At 36.6% G+C, this 23,440-nt stretch overlaps 3 protein-coding genes across 5 annotated transcripts in view; 2 read left to right on the top strand and 1 right to left on the bottom strand.

The window, feature by feature from the left end:
• LOC309493762 (caspase b-like) overlaps window positions 1-2,452 on the top strand; it is a 37,504-nt gene extending 35,052 nt beyond the window's left edge. Inside the window, exons 6-8 of one of the 2 annotated variants that reach the window (XM_082162998.1) lie at window positions 1,558-1,641; window positions 1,762-1,871; window positions 2,015-2,452. In XM_082162998.1, the coding sequence (XP_082019124.1) occupies window positions 1,558-1,641; window positions 1,762-1,871; window positions 2,015-2,125 (305 nt within the window). In that variant the 3' untranslated portion in view covers window positions 2,126-2,452. The remainder of the gene's footprint in view (window positions 1-1,557; window positions 1,642-1,761; window positions 1,872-2,014) is intronic. The other variant, XM_082162997.1, reaches the window with a different exon arrangement.
• The window catches only part of LOC309493747 (caspase b-like), a 49,871-nt gene extending 35,104 nt beyond the window's left edge, over window positions 1-14,767 (top strand). Inside the window, exons 2-9 of one of the 2 annotated variants that reach the window (XM_082162974.1) lie at window positions 8,426-8,477; window positions 11,773-11,871; window positions 12,326-12,471; window positions 13,353-13,526; window positions 13,649-13,940; window positions 14,046-14,129; window positions 14,337-14,446; window positions 14,587-14,767. In XM_082162974.1, coding sequence (XP_082019100.1) covers window positions 8,426-8,477; window positions 11,773-11,871; window positions 12,326-12,471; window positions 13,353-13,526; window positions 13,649-13,940; window positions 14,046-14,129; window positions 14,337-14,446; window positions 14,587-14,718 — 1,089 coding nt within the window. In that variant the 3' untranslated portion in view covers window positions 14,719-14,767. Of the gene's footprint in view, window positions 1-8,320; window positions 8,478-11,597; window positions 11,872-12,325; window positions 12,472-13,352; window positions 13,527-13,648; window positions 13,941-14,045; window positions 14,130-14,336; window positions 14,447-14,586 lie in introns of those variants that run through there. The other variant, XM_082162973.1, reaches the window with a different exon arrangement.
• Window positions 14,768-17,992: 3,225 nt separating this feature from the next.
• LOC309493833 (butyrophilin subfamily 3 member A1-like) lies at window positions 17,993-20,052 on the bottom strand. Its single transcript, XM_082163100.1, has 2 exons — window positions 19,965-20,052; window positions 17,993-19,893 (listed from the first exon to the last, which is right to left on the bottom strand). The coding sequence occupies exons 1-2, from the start codon at window positions 19,984-19,986 to the stop codon at window positions 19,214-19,216; spliced, it is 702 nt and encodes a 233-aa protein (XP_082019226.1). The 5' UTR covers window positions 19,987-20,052; the 3' UTR covers window positions 17,993-19,213.
• Between the last annotated feature and the right edge of the window lie 3,388 nt (window positions 20,053-23,440).

Here is a 23,440-nt window from a genome sequence, read left to right as displayed (position 1 = left end):
CACAGGAAATGATGAAATTCAAGTCCATGATAGTGAAATTAACAAAGACTGAGGGCGTTTTTCCACTGGGTTCGTTTGCTACGGTCCGAACCCGAGTGCGCTAGTTCCCGGCGCCCCCCGCAGCGTTGGTCTGGTTTCACACTCAATTAGTTGTATCGAACCCAGGTGCGTTTGCAGTGATCTTACGTCATCGCAAACGCAATCAAACAATGATATCGACAGTGATACGCATGCGCGGGATACTATACTTTCTGAACAAGCGCGCACCCGAGTCCGTGTTGCTTGCACATTAACGCGAACCGCACCACGGTTCGGGAGCAACCGAGCTCAGACCACCTCCTCCAGGTAGTCTCGGGTTCGGTACTCTAGTGCGCACCCGGGTCCGATGACAGCGTTCACATTAGCGATTTTTCATGCGAACCGTGCCCCGGTCCGCACTAAACTGCCAGTGTGAAAGCGCCCTGAATGTCTCTGAGAGGATCTGAACGCTGATGGACTGTGGCCCTCCAGATGCTAGACACATTAATCTTGTTTTAATACCAGAGATATGTCAAATATCAGTTAATAGCCATCGTTAATTTGGTGCCAGAACATTGAGTTTTCAAGCTTATGATATATTATGAAAAATTACGTTGTTAAACATACTCTATTTATTTATTATGGCCATTTCTGTATTTAATATTCTTTTTCTCTCATGATATCAACAACAATATTGGAAAACATTAATTTATGGCCTCTAAATCTAAATAACGTTTTATGATTATGAATTTTATATTGTTGAATCATCTATTCACACAATGCATTTATAATCACTCCTTATTTAGTTTCAGTTCAGGTGACTCTATTAATGTTATAATTCTGCTAATACTGATGTTTTCTCACAGGTTTATATCCCAATGGACAAGTCTCAGAGGAAATTTTAGCTCTGCTGATCAGCAACATACAGTTCAAGCACTTAAAGTACAGGGCTGGAGCAGAGAGAGACGAGGAGAACATGGAGTGGCTGCTGACAGCTTTGGGTTACAGAGTTAAGAAATACAGAGATCTAACTGGGCAAGTGCGTGTTATAGAGCTAGTGGACTTCTGATGTGGATATAGAAATGTGAACAAATATTTTACAATGCATTATATACTATGCATTTCTGTAAAAAAAAAAAAAGAAGTTTTTATTGACAGGAAATATCTGCTAGAGTCGAGGACTTCGCTGCACGTCCTGAACATGAAGACTCGGACAGCACCTTTGTGGTTCTGATGTCTCATGGGTGCATAATCCAAAATAAAGATGCCATTTTAGGTGTCAACTATCATCACCAGAAAAACCCCAATGATTTCTACTTTGTTGACGACATCTTCTCCAGTCTGAACTCTGAGGAATGTTGTGCTCTGACTGATAAACCAAAGGTTATTCTGATTCAAGCCTGCAGAGGAGGTACGACATTACTGATAAAACTCAACTCCTCTTATCATATTTCTGTTTCTCTTTTTACTCTGTATTCATATTTTTCCTGGATTTACTGTATTATTATCATCGATATCATTAACTGTTTCTCTGTCCAGATCATCCAGGAGGTGTGGATATACAGTCAGACTCCGCTGTGCACAGAGAGAAAGACTTCATCAGTTTTAAGTCCTGCCTCCCTGGTACGTGATCAGAAAACACTGATTTCTGAAATTGATTTGTTGCTCACACAACACACTGTTCATGGCCAATTTGAGTTGCTTTGTGAAGTTCTTCAACCTACCAATGTTTTTTCTCCACAGGTATCCGTGCATACAGGAATCCTGTCGAAGGAAGTTATTTTATCATGTACATTGTGGATGTGTTCTGTAAACAGGCTCATATTGATGACATTATGGAGTTGTTCAGAAAGGTATAAGTTAAAAATCCCATTTAAATGGTTTTACTTTATTTCAGCCCAAAAGCAAAATAATCTCTTCCAGTGCTTTGCTCAGCTAAAATAAATACAGGAGTTTGCTTCTTCTCACATTCACATGTGATCTTTTTTTATCATAGGTCACCTCACGCATGGAGAATGACCCACGATTCACAGGTCTGAAAAAACTAATGCCGTGTATTGACAGGACGTCCCCTCCCAAGAAACTCTACCTGTTCCCTGGACTCTGAGGATGTGTAGTGTAACATCAGTTTAAGGCAAGACACCACAGGCTGATAGAATGCAAAGAGGCATTATCTAAATAAATATGCACGAATTTGAATACATTTTCAGACCAGAAATCTCAACACTGGATGAAGTCTGGTTCGAAACTTATTTTGAGAAATGATTTTGAGATTTTTATTGTAACTGAAATCTGGATATAGTTTAATAAAAAAGCAAAATAAAACAAAATCTCAAGACCAGTGAACGAGTGTCTTGCCTTGAATCGAGTTAAAGAGGCATTTTATGCAAAAATGCATTCTGGATATATACAGGCAGTATATTGCATGCAATTATCACTTATATTCATTTTACTCTCATTTAATACGATTTTTTTTTAATATACTTTTCTATTTTAATATTACTATATTTACATTTAACTGCTAAGGAGTTTCCATCCAGAATTGCTCTACTTTCATTAGATAGCTTCTTCTTCTTCTACTTTTGATATGACTTTGATAAAAGTGCAAATTAATCAATAAAGCTTTTCTAATTTGTTACCATGCCTTTGTCTCTTGCCTCCAGCATCTGTGTTTGTAGAAGATTTCACATATGGGAAGAATCCGACTCATATTAAATATATCAGACTGAATCTGATATCGCTGAATAAAAGGGAAACTAACAAAACTCTCCTGTTGCTCTAAAGCTTTGTAGCGCTCTCAATAAACTTGAATTTAGTGACTTACTCCCACCTCTGGCAATGAGGGTATTGAGCAGAGGTGGGAGTAAGTCACTAAATTCAAGTCTCAAGTCAAGTCCAAGTCTTAACATTGCAAGTCAAAGTCAAGCCAAGTCATTCTGTTGTAAGGGTCAAGTCAAATCAAGTCAAGTCAAGTCAAGTCATACTCTTTGTCAAGTCAAGTCAAGTCGCAACTTAGTCATCAAGTCATACCAAGTCACACACAGGCTCGTTTTACACATTTTTTAACTCTGGGACTTTTATTTCTTATTTAGACACAAAGGGCTGATGGGTAAAAAAAATTTTTTTTTAAATTAACTTGTGTGTAATAAATAAAATATTGTTAAGAAGCACATTAAATGCTCTAAAATAAAAATAAATTAAATGAACACAAGTAAACAAGAATTAATAAAACTTTTCCCATCTTGTGCTAGCCCTACATAGTTATTTTGCTGTGATGTCCTCTATGAAAGTGTAAACGAAACAAAAACATTAAAAATGTCAATTTAATCCAATTAGGCCAACGTGAACACACTAAAAAAAAAAAAAAAAAAATGTCTAAACATAAGATTTATGTATTTAAATTGCATATAGAATTTCCATCCATTTGGATTACATAGTTTTAACATAAACCAATTAATAATCTGAATGTAATTCATATTTTTAAGTCATATATAAATGAAACAGATAAGATTTATGTAATTGTATTAATAAACTGAATGTGATTCATATATGTCAGTCATATGTAAATGAAACAGATAAGATTTATGTAATAGTACACAGAAAAACGCCCATGTTAAATTAACACTTCTCAGTGTTCATATGTGTGCACACTACAGAGTTGCTGACCAAATGTGTTTATAAAACAAAAATATATAAACAAAAACTATAAAAAGGTACTGAAAAATGTTTAAAGTACAAACTAATCTTATATTTCATTTTAAGATAATTGTGTTTAACACATAGTGAGCCAAAAATGACTTTACAACAAAACACTAACATGTAGACCATTTTATTTACCAAGAGAGTATACCGTAGTTAGTTACTGTTACTGCTGTTTACATAGCCCCCGATGCTAATGTTAGCACAGGTTTGGCTCACCTGCTAACCATAGCAAACAAACTGCAGTGCGATCACCCAGAGGGAATACATAGCAGGGGACGTTAATAAGGCGTCCTTAAAGAGTGTACTCCCCAGCTTTTTCCAGCATGTAGATTGTGCTACTAGATGAAAAAACACACTAGACCATGTATATTCTAACATCAAAAAGCATAAAGAACTGCTCCTCTCCCTCACCTGGGCCAGTCAGATCACATCTAATTATTCCTGGTCCCAGCATACATCCCAGTCAGGAGGGCTATACAGCCAAGTAGTATGACTATTAAAACCTGGCCTGACAATGCCCTATTCTAGCTCCAGGACTGTTTCCAACTCACTGAATGGGACCTGCTATTTCAAAGTGACTTAGATGGTGACACTGGATTATATCACTTTCTGTATTGACAATGTCACGGTCGAACGTCGCATCAGGAATATCCCAATGAAAAAGCCTGGATGACAAGAGAAGTCAAGAGACTCCTGAGGAAACGTAATATCGCCTTCAGATCAGGGGATAAAGAACAGTACTGCTCTGCTAGAGCTGACCTGAAGAAGGGTATTAAGGTGGCAAAGGAGGCGTATCAGGGGAGGGTGGAGGACCACCTAGCAGACAAAGACCCACGCAGAGTGTGGTAGGGAATACAACAACTAACCAACTACAAAAGCAGCGCTGTCAACAGTACCACCAACACTGATGCCTCGCTGGCTGAGGAGCTGAACCACTTCTTCGCCAGGTTTGAGGCTGACAGACCTGAAACAGACCTGCTGTCGCCACCAGCCATCATGAGTCACACTCTCACTCTGCAGGAACACGAAGTGAGATGTTCACTAAAGACTATCAACCCACGAAAGGCAACTGGACCTGAAGGGGGGCCGGGCAGAGTCCTTAAATCCTCTGCTGACCAGTGAAGGGTTACAAATTTAAGAATCTATTTCAGATATGCTTCCTTACATAACATCACGGTGAAGAATACTGATTTTAGCTTTTAAGGTTAAGATGTCAGCAAAGTTGCAATCTCTATTGTGTTTTAAATGAGTCAGATCACTGAGATTCTCACCTTTCGGAGCCCAGACATTGAATCGTTAGGTTGATTGGATTAGCTGTAGGGGAGACTTTCACCTTTGTCTTTAATGGCTCTGGGATGGCCCTTGGAACCGGAGTTCCTGGCCAGTATCAGCATTTGAATAGGTATGCTGATTAAATTGAGACTGCCGGTCTGGGGCGGTTCCTTAACCTGTATACTCATTTACATGCTTTGTTTGAATTTGTCTCCACCTTCAAAAGTCCCTCCTCCTAAAATGCCTATAAGACACCATGTAAATTTATGTACGTTAGATTTTGTTGGACGAACCGCAGCCGCGCTCAAATAAAGAAACTCTTCTGTTTGAACGTGATCCCAACGTCTCCTGGTCTGCTTTGAAGAAAGAAAAAACTTTCCAACACCAGCTAGCAGGAGTCTTCACCAGAATTTTCAATAGCTCCCTGTTACAGGCCACCGTTCCATCTTGTCTGAAATCAGCTATCATAATCCCTGTGCCAAAAAAGCCACTTCCAAAGGACCTTAACAGCTACAGACCAGTTGCATTGACACCAGTTGTCATGAAATGCCTGGAGAAACTGGTACTACGGTACATAAAATCTAGCCTCCCAGCCTCCTTTAATCCCCATCAGTTTGCATACCAGTCAAATAGGTCCACGGAGGATGCAATCGTCATAACGATAAGCTCTTTGTGGATTACAGCTCTGCATTCAATACCATCATCCCGGACATCCTCATCAAAAAGCTGCTTCACCTGGGCCTCTCCACCCCCATCTGCACTTGGATAAGTGATTTTCTCACCAACCGCTCACAAGTTGTTAGACTGGGCCCCCACCTCCCTTCTACCATCACACTCAGCACAGGAGTACCTCAAGGGTGTGTTCTCAGCCCTCTGCTATACTCCCTGTACACCAGAGACTGATCTCCAGCTCATCCAACAAACACCATCATCAAATTTGCGGATGACACCACAGTCGTCGGTCACATAGTAGAGGGTGATGAGACACACTACAGGGCTGAGATTGAGAGGCTGACAGCAGGTTGCCATAACAACAACTTCGAGCTCAACACATCAAAGACCAAAGAGCTGATCCTGGACTTTAGGAGGAAGCAGAAGATGGACCCACCCCCACTCCTCATGGGAGGGGCTAGTGTCGAGAGGATCCACAGCTTCAAATTCCTGTTAACTGTTAACACCACCACCATCTGTTAACACCACCACCATCTGTTAACACCACCACCATCATCAAAAGGGCACAACAGCGTCTCTACTTTCTGAGACTGCTAAAGAGAAACAACTTAAGCAGGACGCTGCTGGTGGCCTTTTATCGCTCTGTCATAGAGAGCATACTGACGTACTGCATCACAGTGTGGTATGCAAGCTGCACTGTGGCTCAGAAAAAATCGCTGCAGATGGTCATCCACTCTGCGGAAAAAATCATTGGCTGCTCTTTGCCCACACTTGATAGCATTGCCTCATCCGTTACCTTAGTAGAGCAAATAACAAAATTAAAGGGCTAGTTCACCCAAAAATGGAAATTCTGTCATCACTTACTCACCCTCAAGTTGTTTCAAACCTGTATGAATTTCTTTTGTCTGCTGAACACAAAAGAAGATATTTTGAAAAAATGTCTGTAACCAAACAGTTGATGGACCCCATTGACTTCCATAGTATTTTTTTTTTCCTACTATGGAAGTCAATGGGACCAGAAACTGTCTGGTTACTGACATTCTTCTAAATATCTTCCTTTCTGTTCAGCAGAAGAAAGAAATTCATACAGGTTTGAAACAACATGAGGGTGAGTGTATGATGACAGAATTGTCATTTTAAAGTGGAGTATCCCTTTAACATTACTGACAACAACCTTACACCTAAGCTAGTATCATGGACTGCAACCTTAAGTAATTGTAACCTCATCACATTACATCATTTTAACAGAATATTGCATACTAAAATACTAAAACACTACTAAAGCATACTACAGTAGTAATTATTTGCATAACTGTACTAAAATGTAGTTTATTCCTCCAAATAAAGGATTATGTGTTCCCTTTTGTCACTACCAAAACAATAATGTCACAACCGAAACTTCAAGACATGTTTCGGTTGTGACTGTTTTGGTAGTGACAATTTTAGATACTTTTGAGCCTAGCTCGAAGATGCTAATCAGCACATGGTTAGCAATCACTGGTCAGAACAGTTGAACACATATAACAACAAAATTTTATGGAATAACATCCCAAAAAGTTTTCTCAATAGCAGAAAAAATGAGTTTGGTAGTGGTATTCCTTAAAGTTACACACAGATTTTTAGACTTTAGAACACATTTACCTCAAAATGATGGGATCAATCTACTCACCATATAGCACACGAGAGAAAGGGACACAGGAATATTTCCTGATCAAAAATGTAGGGGTGTGGTTAAAATCAGTCTCAGCCAATGGACTACAACATTCACTGTTTTGGTAGTGACATGAAAATGCAGGACACCTTTTTTTTAGATAAAGTTTCATAATTGAAAAAAATTGGGGGTTTTTTGGTTTTTTTTTACTTCATTAAAAAAAAAATAATATATATATATATATATATATATATATATATATATATTAAACAAGAATGGAAAAATTTGCAAAATATTTTTCAATATAATTTTCACAAGTTGAAATTTATGGGTTAGGGTTTGGGACAGCCACCTCCTAATTGAAAGTAGCCCATAAATGATGATTTTATATATATATAGCTTACTGATATCTTAAATATTATTGTGGGTTTCAATAGATAATTGAAGGATCTTAGTAAACATCTAAGATTTTAATAATGAAATGCTTTTCAAATGTGTTTTTTGGATGAGGGACAGCAGTTTGCACCAATTCTGTAGAATGGCCCCTATAGGTATGTATATATTTTATAATATGCCTACATTACGTAAAAAATACTATCTTTATCTTGTCCATAATTTACACATATGAAAATATTTATAACCCATGTTCACATTTTACAACATGGTATTATTGCAATTGTTACAGTAATATAGGTATTGATGCTTTTTTTAAAAGTTATTTTTAAAATAGAGATAAAAGTAGCTTAGACATTTATATAAAAATCTATAGTTTTCGGCCAGATTTTGGCAGGTGTACACTAGTGTGATTTTAAAAACGAGGTATGTTAGAGAGTTAAAGCAGCTGCATTAACCAGGAATAACCTCAGAAACACAAAAAGGAGATTATGTATAAAAAGTGTGTGACCACATTTCCTTCTGTTCTTCCATCAAACGTGAAGAGGATCATCTCAAATCGTTTTACACTAGTACTCGAGTGCTTTATTGCTTAGTGGTTCGCGCGCTCAGATGAGGGACGGACAGAGTCAAAGAGAAAGTAAAACTCCTAAACTATAAAGCTCAAACACAGAGACACGAAACACCTGAACTAAAGCTCAAAGACGAACTCTACACGAAACTCCTAAACTAAAGCACAAAGACGGACGAAACCCCGATCACCAGAGACGTGAGTAGAACATCCTATAATTCACTTTAACCAATTCCAATATCTGCTTTAAGTTTATTGTTTTTGTTTATTATTATTATTATTATTATTTATTTTATTTTTTTGCCACGAAGCCACTAAAAGGACACGGTGAAGAACAAATATGTGAGCTGGAACGAGGGAGAAAATTCGGATAATTGCGTTTCCCCCGGGAAACTTAGCTTTCTCTGGCAAAGAACACAAAAGTTTTGCGAGTGAAGTAACGCAACAGTTTTTTGCGAAAGAATACAACATAATTGTCGAATAATTTTCCACCACCATGTCCATATGGCCTTAGGGTTTCCGTATGTAAACATACTTCCGTATTGTAGCAGTGTACACGTTTGTACCTAATTTAGAAGAACCTTTTTAAAGGAGACAGTCGGTCCCTTTAGGTACAGTTTTTGTACCTTTTCTTTTTTTCTTTTTTTTTTCTGAGAGGGAATGTTCTGACGAACAAGATCCTGTAGTTTATTAGAAGTAACTTAGTGCAAGTCTGCAACAATTAGTCTGTAAATCCTATTTATGTCACTCGCGTTCTTCTGTCGCGATATTTGAATTCGTCCTCATTAATAGGTTAATCAAAAGACTGGCCCTGCGTCCCAATGTGCATACTATCCATCCTAAATAGTATGTGACATTAGTAATTGTCAATACTATTTAGGGCAGATAGGGTGGATAGTATGCACTGTGTGGGTGTTTCACTATTTTGTGCCACGTATCCTTGTTTCTGGCGAGCACGGGATCGTTTTGCTTTGATCAAAGTTCACACACCTTACTCAGTTACCTCGTTTTGAACTTTCTATTCATCATAGCATCATAAAATAAATGTGTAAAAAACATTGATAATAATCATAAATGTTTCTTGAGCATCAATCATCATATTTGAATGATTTCTGAAGGATCACGTGACACTGAAGACTGGAGTAATGTTTTTTTGTTTTTTTGTGTGCAAATTTTATTAACATTTTGTCAAAGTACAATTTTAACATGTATACGAAATTGAATCAATATACAGCTTCATATATCTGATCTTAACAAGGTGAACAAAATAAGAGACATGAAAAGATCCGAAATAAAATAGAAATAAAATAACAAAACACATAGATACATAAATGAAAAACACTTAGGGGTCTGCTTATGCATTAAAGTTAAAATAATGAAATAATTTGATTGTTTTGTTTAATTTGTTGTTCTTTTTTTTTTTTTTTTATGCTGTTCCAATATTTTTTAAGGTCTGTAATTTTGAAATTGTAAAAGGAGGGTTTGCTTCTTTGCCAAATCATTTTGTGCAGATAATATTTAGTTACATATTTTTCATTGGCTGATAAATATGGCTCAGTGACTATAAGAAGTATTTCAAATTTGCTTAGAGAAATATTCTTTTTTATCTTTTGGGAAATCTTTGTAAATGGGACCAAAAGGAAGCTACAAGGGGACAATCAACAAAAACATGCTCAATGGTTTCTCCTTCACAGCCACAAAATGTACAAATGTTACACACAGTTGGAAAAAAAGTACAGATGTTTGCTTTTGAAGGGTAATACCTGTGAACAATTTTGAATAAAACTTCTTTGATTTTATTTACAATGATATACTGATGAGGTAGCAGGAAGATCATGTTCCATAATTTCTTGTCCAGTAAAGCCCATTGGGTGTTTACATAATAGGAGTACTGGCAGGATCAAGTATGTTTCAAATAAAAGTATTGTTACATCTCTTATCTGTAAGTGGAATGCCAGAAATAGCAGGAGAACCGACTGTTACAGATAGAGAAGTATCTGTCTGTATGCTCTGCGCTAAAGAAACACCACTAACAGGAATAGACTCAATCACCATTTCGAATTCTTCTTGAGATGTATCAATACCATGTTTTTCCATCAAGTGCTCATAAGAATAAAATTCATTTTTTGTATTTAGCAGATTGTTTACTGTATTCAGATTACTTATAAACCAATTATTCAGAAAGAGTGTTTTGTTTTTGTGTAGTATATATGTATTGTTCCAGAGAATACAGTTGTGAGGGGAGAAATTGTGGACTGGAGTAATGTTGCTGAAAATTCAGCTTTGATCACAGGAATAAATTACACTTTACTGTATATTTACATAGAAAACAGCGGTTTTAAATTGTAATAATATTTCACAATATGACTATTTTTGTTTGTATATTTAATCAAATAAATGCAGCCTTGGTGAGCAGAAGATATAAAAGCATTAAAAATCTTACCAATCTAAATATTGACCGGTAGTGTGTGTGTGTGTGTGTGTGTGTGTGTGTATGAATGATAGATCAAATAACATAACTAGCCTATATTTTATGTAAGATACTGATGTTCTAAAATTGTGTTGACAACACTTCCATCATAAACACCTTGTGAAACTTTTAATTGTGTTGATATAATCCCTCTATAATTGTGACAATATCTTGTATAGTTGATCATGCTTGAGTCAGACTTCAACATTCAGCATGCAAAACACAATTATAATTTTTTTTTTTTGTGATCAAATTTTTCTTTTTCTTTTTTCTTTTAGAAAGACAATACATACAGGTATATACAAGCCACAAAAATAGAGTATATATATATATATATATATATATATATATATATATTCACATATACACCTATATATAAGCATATACTGTATAATGAAGCATATGATTACAGTTACATTTTAAAGTAAATTATCAAGTTCTCTCAGTTCTTTTTTAGTAACTAGAACTTTTGTGTAAGTGAACTACAGTACACTAACTAAGCCTTTGTCAGTTCAACATACTATTCCTATTTCACTTTACTTGGCAATCGGTTTGCATGATTTTTAAAGTAAGTCTAACTAATTCGATTTTTCAGTGTTGCGACAGCTTTGACGACATAGTGATGGTGTGGTCACACACACACTGATTTTAAGCATGAAAAATGATTACATTTTTATTTATTTTTTACCCCGCACCAGAACACTGCAAATAACACTGAACTTTCCCCTAAAGTTCCCATTTGGGTGTTTTTTTTTGGAGATAAATGAGAACAGTCTGGAAATGTTCTTTTTATTTTCAGTGTGTTTGTATCCAATAAAGACTTTTATTTCTTTGCCTTTTTCTCCTAGTAACACAAAATGGACGTTATAACACAGATGATTGATGCACTTAACAATCTTGGTAATGATGACTTCGAAAACTTTAAATGGAACCTGTGTAAAGGTCTGGTACCAGGCATCGACCCTATTCCTAAAGCAGACCTTGAGAATGCTCATCGGAGAGGTGTTGTGGATCGCATGGTAGATAAGTACAGTGATGAGGCTGGGAAGATCACAGTACAAACGCTGCGCAAAATCAACCAAAATCATCTAGCAAAGACCCTTGAGTCGAAACTTCAGGAAGGTAAAGAATAACAATTTATTAAGATTGAGCAGTAGTCATCACTTTAAAAAAATAAAGAGAAATATACATGAAATTGTACAGTTATTTTAAAACGTTTGTATATAAAAATGTGTTTATGATTATAATACAATAAAATAACCATGTGAATATTGTGCAATAGATCAAACAGAAAATTAGGTTGAAAAATAGGGTGTGATTCAGTGTCATTATATTGTATTGTACAGTAAAATGGCAGTATTAAGATATGTATAAGATGGGTTGATATTTATGTAAAGTAAAAAAAAAAAAGAAAAAAAAGAAAAATAAGGTTTATGACCTGAAAACAAGGACCTTGAAAGTGTCTCTTCAAAGTCTTAATGCTGTATACTTTCATTCATAAACAGCTGTAGCTGCAGACAGATGTAGAGAATGTTCTTCTGTTGATATATTGTGATGTGTGTTTTCCTGACTTCAGTTCAGCGGTCTGAGCCGGAGGACAGAAGAAATGCTTCAGTGTCTGTGGAGGATCAGCCCATCCAGTCCGACTGGAAGAGAGCAGACACTATTATCCAAAGCAGCCAAGAGTTTAAGGACAGAATTCTCAGAGAAAACAGAAATAATGCAAGTATCTGTTTCTATACTTTTGTGAAAGCAGTGCATTCAGGGATTGCTAGTCCAGCTTTTGTAGGGCCGCCGTCCTGCAGAGTTTAAGTCCATCCAGCATCTGAAGCAGCAAGAGTTCAGGATTAATGAGGATTTCAGGCAGGAACTGTCACAATAGCAGTGAATAAAGTCCACAGAAGAAGGTCAGATGAAGATTAATTCAAAATAAAAGTATTGAATCAAACAATCTCATCATCCACAGGTAACAGTGTGTTCTAGTACAAACTCCAAACACAAATTATAACCAACAACTAGAGAAATGAGGAGCTTATATATACAGATAATGAACTAAAACGACAAGCAGGTGCGATGATTAAATGAGTTACCATAGCAACAAATGAAAGAGAGAAACATGAACAAAGAACACAGGAAATTATGAAATTCAAGTCCATGATAGTGAAATTAACAAAGACTGAATGTCTCTGAGAGGATCTGAACGCTGATGGACTGTGGCCCTCCAGATGCTGGACACATTAATCTTGTTTTAATACCAGAGATATGTCAAATATCAGTTAATAGCCATCGTTAATTTGGTGCCGGAACATTGAGTTTTCAAGCTTATGATATATTATGAAAAATTACGTTGTTAAACATACTCTATTTATTTATTTATTATGGCCATTTCTGTATTTAATATTCTTTTTCTCTCATGATATCAACAACAATATGGGAAAACATTAATTTATGGCCTCTAAATCTAAATAACGTTTTATGATTATGAATTTTATATTGTTGAATCATCTATTCACACAATGCATTTATAATCACTCCTTATTTAGTTTCAGTTCAGGTGACTCTATTAATGTTATAATTCTGCTAATACTGATGTTTTCTCACAGGTTTATATCCCAATGGACAAGTCTCAGAGGAAACGTTTAGCTCTGCTGATCACCAACATACAGTTCAAGCACTTACAGTACAGGGCTGGAGCAGAGAGAGACGAGGAGAACATGGAGTGGCTGCTGACAGCTTTGGGTTACAGAGTTGAGAAATACAGAGATCTAACTGGGCAAGTGCGTATAGAGCTAGTGGACTTCTGATGTGGATATAGAGATGTGAACAAATATTTTACAATGCATTATATACTCTGCATTTCTGAAAAAGAAAAGAAAAAAAAAGACGTTTTTATTGACAGCAAATATCTACTAGAGTCAAGGACTTCGCTGCACATCCTGAACATGAAGACTCGGACAGCACCTTTGTGGTCCTGATGTCTCACGGGGACATAATCCAAAATAAAGAAGACAAAGGTGTCAAATATGAGGACCGATTCCTAAATAAAGATGCCATTTTAGGGGTCAACTACCATGAGAGTAAAAACCCCAATGATTTCTTCATTGTTGACGACATCTTCTCCAGTCTGAGCTTAAAGAATCATGCTCTGAATGATAAACCAAAGGTTATTCTGATTCAAGCTTGCAGAGGAGGTACGACATTATCATATTTCTGTTTCTCTTTGTACTCTGTATTCATATTTTTCCTGGATTTACTGTAATATTATCATCCATATTATTAACCGTTTCTCTGTCCAGAACACCCAGGAGGTGTGGATATACAATCAGACTCCGCTGTGCACATAGAGAAAGACTTCATCTGCTTTAAGTCCTGCCTCCCTGGTAAGTGCTCAGAAAACACTGATTTCTGAAACTGATTTGTAGATCATTCTACACACTGTTCATTTTGTTCATATTCAAAAATAAAGCAACTGTTGTCCTTTAAAAAAAAAAGAAGTTAGTTTAATGTTGATTCACACTTGAAGCAGTCTGTTCATGTTTGGGTTGCTTTGTGAAGTTCTTCAACCTACCAATGGCTTTTCTCCACAGGTATCGCTGCATACAGAGATCGTGTCGAAGGAAGTTATTTTATCTGTTACATCATGGAGGTGTTCTGTAAACAGGCTCATGTTGATGAAATTAAAGATTTGTTCACGAAGGTAAATGTTGAAAATCCCATTTAAATTGGTTTGCTTTATTTCAGCCCAAAAGTAAAATAATCTCTTGTGCTTTGCTCAGCTAAAATACATACAGGAGTTTGCTTCTTGTCACATTCACATGTGATCTTTTTTTATTATAGGTCACCTTACGCATGGAGAAAGATCCACGATTCAAGCATTTAGAGATTAGAAAGGATGAATTTGCTAAACTAATGCCGTGTATTGACAGGACGTCCCTTTCCAAGAAACTCTACCTGTTCCCTGGACTCTGAGGATGTGTAGTGTAACATCAGTTTAAGGCAAGACACCTGAAATCTACAATAGAAATGTATAAAGTTTAATAAAAAAGCTAAATAGAACAAAATCTCAAGACCAGTGAACGAGTGTCTTGCCTTGAATCGAGTTAAAGAGGCATTATATACAAAAATGCATTCCAGATATATACAGGCAGTATATTGCATGCAATTTTCACTTATATTCATTTTACTCTCTTTTAATTAAATTTGTAATGTACTTTTCCATTTTCATATTACTATATTTACCATTTAACTGCTAAGGAGTTTCCATCCAGAATTGCTCTACTTCTTTCATTAGATAGCTTAATTCTTCTTCTTCTACTTTTGATATAACTTTGATAAAAGTGCAAATTAATCAATAAAGCTTTTCTAATTTGTTACCATGCCTTTGTGTCTTGCCTCCAGCATCTGTGTTTGTAGAAGATTTCACATATGGGAAGAGTCCGACTCATATTAAATATATCAGACTGAATCTGATATCGCTGAATAAACGGGAAACTAACAAAACTCTCCTGTTGCTCTAAAGCTTTTGTGTAGCGCTCTCAATACCCTAATTGCTGACCAAATGTGTTTATAAAACTAAAATATATGAACAAAAAATACAAAAAGGTACTGTAAAATATCACAGTACAAACTAAGAATTATAGTTTTAATCATTTCATTATAAGATAATAGTGTTTAACCAAGCGGCAACATTCTGATCTGAAAAATGAAGCCTACCCGGAAGTGCGAAAAACTGCAATACATCGAAAATCCGCTAGGGGAAGGTCCCAAAAGGGAGCAAATGTCCATAGCCCCCATGTTAAAATGTCCGTTTTCACAGCATAAATTCATGTTTTTACAGGTTGGTCCCATGGACTTTTATTGTATTTTTCGATAGGTTCCGAGTGCCCGACAACCATGAGGGCTGTGAATTTTCTTCTAACTCGTTAGTTTAGATCGTATTTAGATATAAAATGTATGACAATAAGGGCGTGGTTAACTTTGATTGACAGCTTGATTGACAGCTGACAAGGCAGCGCCACGTAGAATGACAACATAAGAAGCGCCATTTTTTAATACAGTTGACATATAATACTACTGTTTCTGCATCATTAGGATGGTTTTATAGTTTTAAAATATAGTTTTAAGAGTTTTTCAGGCGAGAATGTAGTTGTTTAAAGCTCAAATATGTGGTTTATTTATAAAGATTTATGAAAAATTGTATCCAGTTGTGAGATCCAGCGATGACCGGGCGCTCAGCGCGATGTACCCCGCCTGGAGCAGCCTTTCCTCGGCTAGACGTTCTTTTGCCGCTGACTCTGGCGTCTAGTGGTTAAACATGAGATATAATTCGTCTTGTGTATATCTAACGGGCGATTTTTGGTCTCGTAACGTAAATCTATAATTTGTTCCCTGGGCAATCGTTTTGGCTGAGGGGAAGTTTCATAACTTTATAAGCTATTTAACTTTACTGTTGTATGGTTAGACTAGATCGAGCGCTGACTTTTTATGTTTGACTGAATTGTTTGCTTTATTTGTATAGCTTCTTGTAACTTTACCTTTTACTTATACTTTTATAATAGCTAATATTGATAAAACTGAAATTTAACAAAAAGAGACTGGGTTGAGTTTTGTCATTTTAAATTTTAATACAACGGATATGATCTGTAATGTTGTTTACTGCAACATCTGTTGTTTAGTACAAATGCACATATTGCCTGGACCATATTAAAATGTTTAATATTTTTATATTATATTTAAAACGAAAAGAGGCAGGTTTGTGTTTTATATTTCGTTTTGTTATAAATAGGCAAACGTTATGTGCAGTGAATATAATCAATACGTGTTGCCTGAACCACATTTGTGTGGCTATAATGTTTAAGATTTCTTTAAATGAAAACGAAAAGAGTTAGTGTGGTGTTTTATAACATATTTCGTTGCCTAAAATATACACAGAGATAACCGGAGTAGCAGAGCGAGCTGAGTGACGCGCGCTGCGTTAGAAGGTGGGCGGGGTTAGGGTTTCCCAAGATTTTCCAAGATGGCGCCGCCCATACCCCCCATAAACGGCTTCAAACCCGTTCTTCAGAAAGTCTATGGGTGACGTCACAGACGCTTTGTCCATATTTTTTACAGTCTATGTGTTTAACACATAGTGAGACAAAAATGACTTTACAACAAAACACCAGGGGCCTGTACCATGAAGCCGGTTTAGGTGGCTAGCCAGCTATGTTTCAGTTTAGTTTCCACCAACCCTGGGTTTTAGGTACTATGAAAGTAGCTTGGCTTTAATCGGTGTTCGTTGCCATGGTATCTTACGCTGCACGGCTAACCTGCTCCGGGGCAGGTTATGTTCTGGATTCAAGATCTCAGACTGAAGTTTGACCAATCAGCTGAGAGCAAAGAAACATATAGGTGACGTAACTTATTCCCAGTGTCTGTTGCAATGACTTCACCTTTTCTTCCAAATCCTGTGACATCTCAGCGCAAATTGTTAGACGAGCACTTCGTAGAGAAAGAGTTTTTAGCCAGACAAAATCCCCTTGCCTTTCCTGATAGTTACTTGTATGAAAGATACAGATTTTCAGCGGAAGGAATGTCTTATCTTTGCGAACTTCTTGAGCCGCACATAAAGAATTTAACACGTCGAATTCATGCACTTGGTATTGCGTTGCGTTTTTGTTGTTGCAAGTGGTACATTCCTGCACGGTGGGTGACGCACAGAAGCTATAGGGGAAAACACGGTTTGTCGAACCATTCGTAAGGTGGTCCTCGCTCTGCAGGAGTACATGAATAGTTTCATTAATAGTGTTCCCCGGACATTTATCGGCCATGTCCATAAAAGAGGGCTTTTATAAAATTGCCGGTAAGATATATTGATAGGGTGACATCACATGAACACATTTTATTTATTTTTTTTCAAAAAGCAAATTGCACAAATGTAGGCTACTATACAATATAATACATGTTAAGAATTATTTTAAATCTTTATTATTATTCTGTTAATCTTATGATAGGATTCCCTAGCTTTCTTAGTAGTACAAATACGTTCTATATTTATGTAAAATTATGTATGTATGTGTAGCCTATGTGTAATATAGCCTATAGCCTATTTTTATAATATATAAAAAATGTGCATGTATCATTTTTTATATATTATAAAAATAAGCTATAGGCTATATTACACATATAGGCTACACATACAGTACATACATAATTTTACATAAATATTGAACGTATTTGTTTAACTTACACATTAACTATCAGCAATCTTTCTCCAACAGTCTTCTCTTGCTTTGGCAGCAGAGACCGTATTGTTTCGAGCTTGAAATACATATTTAAATTCATCGTAATTCTGAATGATTATCTCTTGCTCCTCCGCGGGAAAATATATCGCTCACGCTCTACCCGCGATTGGTTGTTCAGTGTCGACGTCACTCTTTTATGTGCACGCGCGCGTGGAGTAATCATAGCTTGAGGATCAAAGCCTGAGTTGACAGAGAAAGTTGATGAGCTGCATCATGGTACCAATAAAGCCTGATTGCATCGGTTTGGTTTTGTCAACTCAAAACTAATCCTGTAACCTCGAGTTTGTTCAGCTACCTTCATGGTACAGGCCCCAGTTGAGTTGCTGAATATCATCTATATTGATATTATTTCACAGCTCTATGAAATGCTTGATTCTGATTGGTCAGTCAGGATATTCTGGAGGTCAGTTATTCCTCAGCAATGAATTGAAAAGTGGTTGAAGACTAGATGACCACGGACCGTTGACTGAACGTCTGATGCATAAGACACGCAAACAAAGTCATCGTCTGATTTAATACTACAGGATGTCCGGGAAAAACAAATACCAATGTAAACAACTAATAGGAAAACTGAGCGCTGCTAAAAGCAATAATGAGTCATAAACAGTTCAGTAGCCTAGTGTTACGTCCCAGTTGGAGAGTCACATGATAGACATACATCAAAACGCTACAAAACAATTCGCCTACTTATACTACGCTCTAAATGTATGTACTCTTTTTGTCTGATAACATAATATTTTTATCAGCTTAAATGTTGATTATTAGTCACTGATTATCAACCCTTTTATCTAACCCTCTCTACTCAACTGTCGGTCGCGCATATCCACCATGTTTGTAGTTTTCTGAACTCTTTTTACTCATGTTTGTAGTTCTGAACTGGATCCTCCTCCAAAGTGCAGGGGGTTGTGGGTAATATTAGCTGTTATAATGAGCTCGGATCAATCCACCATAAATAGTCGACCATCCGGGGACTTCTGGCACACTCTGTTCAACATACTATGCTTTGGGACTCACTTATTCAGTAAATAACAGTAAATAAATGGGAGCTCTGGCTCTCAGGCGCTGAGGCTTTTACACTATATTAACATATAATTAGTTCAGGAATCCTTTAGTTTTACTGGTGTGATTTTCAGAAGTCTGTTATAAAAGACTATTACAGTAAATGAAGAGACATTTCCTCTTCATCTGCCTTGTCGGTCACTCTTTCCTAACAAAATCCCCAACATACACATGACAAAACTAAAACAGATGATGAGCAAGACTCGATGTCTCTCCATGAACGATGGTTCCTTTTCCACGGTCAGAATAACATTAGCTGGGACGACACGCAGCGGGACGGACTGATCTTCTAGGATCATGAAGGGAAAGAGTTTATTGGCCAATGGCACTCTATCAAATGCTGCAATGACGTGATTAATCCTGACATCAGAAAAGCTCAACTTCCTCCAGCGTTTCAGACGCAACGGCTCCTGAAGCAACTCATAGCAATACTCAAGCTTTACTCTCACTACCTGTGGATCTTCCATCATCTGCAATCTACACGATCCAGCCGTCATCTCTCTGTACGAGTCTCCATCACGTCTGAGACCCCAGAAGCCGTTTTCAGGGGTCAAAGGTTGTGTAGGAGGTTTTCCCTCCAATCCAAGACACACTCCAAGGCTCCAGTGCCGACTGTTTCCCACTTCAATATCCCATGTGTGAACACCATCACTGTATCCCACACTTCCCAACACCATCCGGTTCCTGTGCAGAGGAAGAGGGTTGGGTTCGTTCTGCTGACGGAAACATGAGGTCACAGAGGTCAGATCATCTGACACAGAGACGTCTGGTGGAGATGTGTTAGGGTTCAGGATCACGGGATCTGAGGAGGACAGGGAATAGTCAGCATGTTGAAAAGCTAAGCAGTTCTTTCAGGAATGATCTAGCACTCACAGTAAGGGCAGACGTCCTTCATCTTCTCCCACACTTGGTACTTCAAGTTGCCCAGATGTTTGGGAACATCAATAAGAGCTTCTGAACTCAGTTCATAATGGTATAATAATAAAAAAAATAAAATAAAAAAAGAGAGTACCTGTTATAAAGTAGCAATAATAAACTAAGGTTTATTTAACACTGAGAAAATGTAACACTGATGTACTGATGCACTATGAAAAAAATATTTACACTGATGTTGAATCCTTTTTTGTAAAAGTAATATTAAACACTTGCTAGAAAACTGTGTGTGTGTGTGTGTGTGTGTGTGTGTGTGCGTGCGTGCGTGCGTGCGTGCGTGCGTGCGTGTGTGTTGTGTGAGAGAGAGAGAACCTTCAGGAAGGTGATGTCCTCATCCTCAATTCGCTCTCACGTCTATTTCAGGGAAGGCCTTGTATATTTCAGCAGGACAATGCAAAAAACACACACTACAGGTATTACAACAGCATGGCTTCGTCGTAGAAGTGTCCGGGTGCTGAACTGGCCTGATGTTTCACCTACAGAGAACATTTGGCGCATCATTAAACGAAAAATACATCAATGACGACCACAAACTCTTCAGCAGCTGGAAACCTTTATAACCAAATTCCAACACCAAAACTCCAGACACTCATAACCTCGATGCCCAGACGTCTTCAAACTGTTTTGAAAAGAAGAGGAGATGCTACACCGTGGTAAACATGTCCACGTCCCAACCATACTGAGACCTGTAGCAGGCATCACATTTGAAATGAGCTCATTTTGAGCGTAAAATTGTAAAATTTCTCAGTTTAAACATGTGTTGTGTTATCTATGTTCTATTGTGAATAAAATACTGGCTCATGTGATTTGAAAGTCTTTTTGTTTTCATTTCATTCAAATTTAAAAAACGGCCCAACTTTTCCAGAATTCGGGTTGTAATTCTGTTACTTTATATTGCATTTCCATTTTTATTTCTACCCTTTTGTCATTTATATTGCATTTCCATTTTTATTTCTACCCTTTTGTCATTAAATTCTGTGGACCCGAGGACCAAGTTAAACCAGGACCCCAGCTAGAAATGTTTTGTTCTAAAAACGTTCTGAGAACATTATCATGAAGTTCTAAAAATGTTTTCAGCGGGTAGTTTTATTTTTGTTTCCAGAATGTTCTCATAAAACGTACACAGCAAAAACTCTAGTGATAAAAAGTTAATAAGATAATTAAGTGATTAATTGTGCAATGAGTGACGATTATTGAAGACACCTGATGTTAACAAGCAGAATCACTGAAGGAGAAAAATCACTATTTTGAGTTACCATTATGGAGATCATTGTGTGTTTTAGTTGGGCTCTTGACCCTTACATTTTTTACTTTAAATTTTGTTTGGCTGTTGAAACTAAGGTAACTCCCAGATGAACAAAGAGAAAAGGTGATCAGATGTTGCTGGTTATGTTTAGACATAATCATCATTTGACCTGAATCACAAAACTAATTTAGAGCCTAATCTCTTACTTTTAATTTATATTGTTGATTACAGCATCACAGTGATTCTACAACATCAGATCCAACATTTTCTATTTATTCCAAATGATTTCTTAAAAGTTGTTTTGTTAAAAAAAAAAATAAAAATAAAAAATGCCTAGGCACAAACAGACATCAAGAATGAGTGTATGAATCTCAACAATGGTGACAAATGAAATATTTAGTTAGGAAAAGGAAATTACTAAGACAATTCAGATCATAATTTATTCATAACGCAATGCATGAATGGAGCCATGAATGAGTTTTGATTGGTGGCACCCAGAATGCACTGCAACATGCTTTATTATTGTCACCATTGTTTAGATTCACAGGCTGATTCTTGATGTCTGTGTGTCCAAATAAAATATTTTGAACAGACCTTTTAAGAAAAATTTTGCTATATGAAAACCCAATCACTGTTGCAGCAATCACCGTTAATTGTCTTTTTACTATTCTGCCCTCGTAAAAGAGTTCCCCTTCTTCAACTAGGCAGACAGATAACTCCTTCCACAAGAAAGTTGAACTGAAGCATGGATTTATTAACACCACCACTTCAATGCAAGTGGGACAGAGTAAAACTGAAATACAGAAAAAAGGGAAAAATTATTTTCTAAAGACTGTACATTAATAATTGTAACAGTTCGCTTAAGGTATAACTGGACATAATATACACAAATAATAATCCAGATGCATGAAATATTGTACTGAATAGTCTCTCTTAATATCAATTTTAAACTAAAATTACTAGTACTAATTCCAAGCAAAAGATGAAAAACAAGCTTCTAGCAAACACATTAATACTTACAGACTAAGCTTCTATAAATGATTCAAAGATGATGAAGAGATTGAGCTGCTTTAACCATGTGACTATCAGAATCAACTGAGTAAAACAAGATGGCCGCACTTAAGGTCAGAGGATATTCTCTCTGACAACATCAAAAACATACATGGACTAGCACCACCTAGTGGCTCTAAAAATAAACTACACTAAGAACAGTACAGTTATTATTAATTTATGCAGTACTGCACATAGCTTGTGCCTACAAGGCAAGGCAAGGCAAGGCAAGTTTATTTATATAGCACATTTCATACACAATGGCAATTCAAAGTGCTTTACATAGAAGAAATTAAAATAATAAAAAGAAATAAGAATAATTAAAACAGTTTAGAAAAATAAAATAAAATACAGTACTTAAAAAACAAACAAAAAAATAAATATTATTATAGATCTTTCCTTCAAAGGATTCCCTTAAGACTTAAATCTTTCCTTCTTTTAACCTTCAATCTTCTTACGACTTCCATCTATTAACTTTCCTTTAACTTTCTTTTCTCCCTCATTTACTCACACGTTCTTTTCACTTTCTTTAGCACTGCGTTCACATTCTTTCTCAGACGAAAACTTTAATATCGTCATTTAAATACTGTTCTACTTTCAAACCCACATTAATACACGTCACTTTCACATTATCACTTTCTTTTACACCTTCTGAGTGGGCATTTACAGTTACGGGCTAAATGCCCTGCTGACATAGGAGAAATTAAAATAATTAAAAGAAATAAGAATAATTAAAACAGTTTAGAAAAATAAAATAAAATACAGTACAGTACAAACAGTCGGACGAACAGCGGCACAGTGCTCATTCAGTAAATGCATAGCTAAACAGAAGTGTTTTGAGTCTGGATTTGAATGTGACCACTGTAGGAGCACATCTGATCTCTTCTGGAAGCTGGTTCCAGCATAATAGCTAAAAGCAGACTCGCCATGTTTAGAGTGAACCCTTGGTATTTCTAGCTGATATGATCCTAATGATCTGAGTGATCTGTTGGGTTTATATTCAGTGAGCATATCTGCAATGTATTGAGGTCCTAGGCCATTGAATGATTTATATACCAGTAATAATACTTTAAAATCAATCCTAAATCTAACTGGGAGCCAGTGTAAAGACCTGAGGACT

This window comes from Leuciscus leuciscus (assembly GCF_965113295.1).
Source record: "Leuciscus leuciscus genome assembly, chromosome: 3".
Taxonomy (NCBI): domain Eukaryota; kingdom Metazoa; phylum Chordata; class Actinopteri; order Cypriniformes; family Leuciscidae; genus Leuciscus; species Leuciscus leuciscus.
The sequence above is the reverse complement of the archived record's forward strand: the minus strand, read 5'-3'. Positions and strand labels throughout refer to the sequence as shown.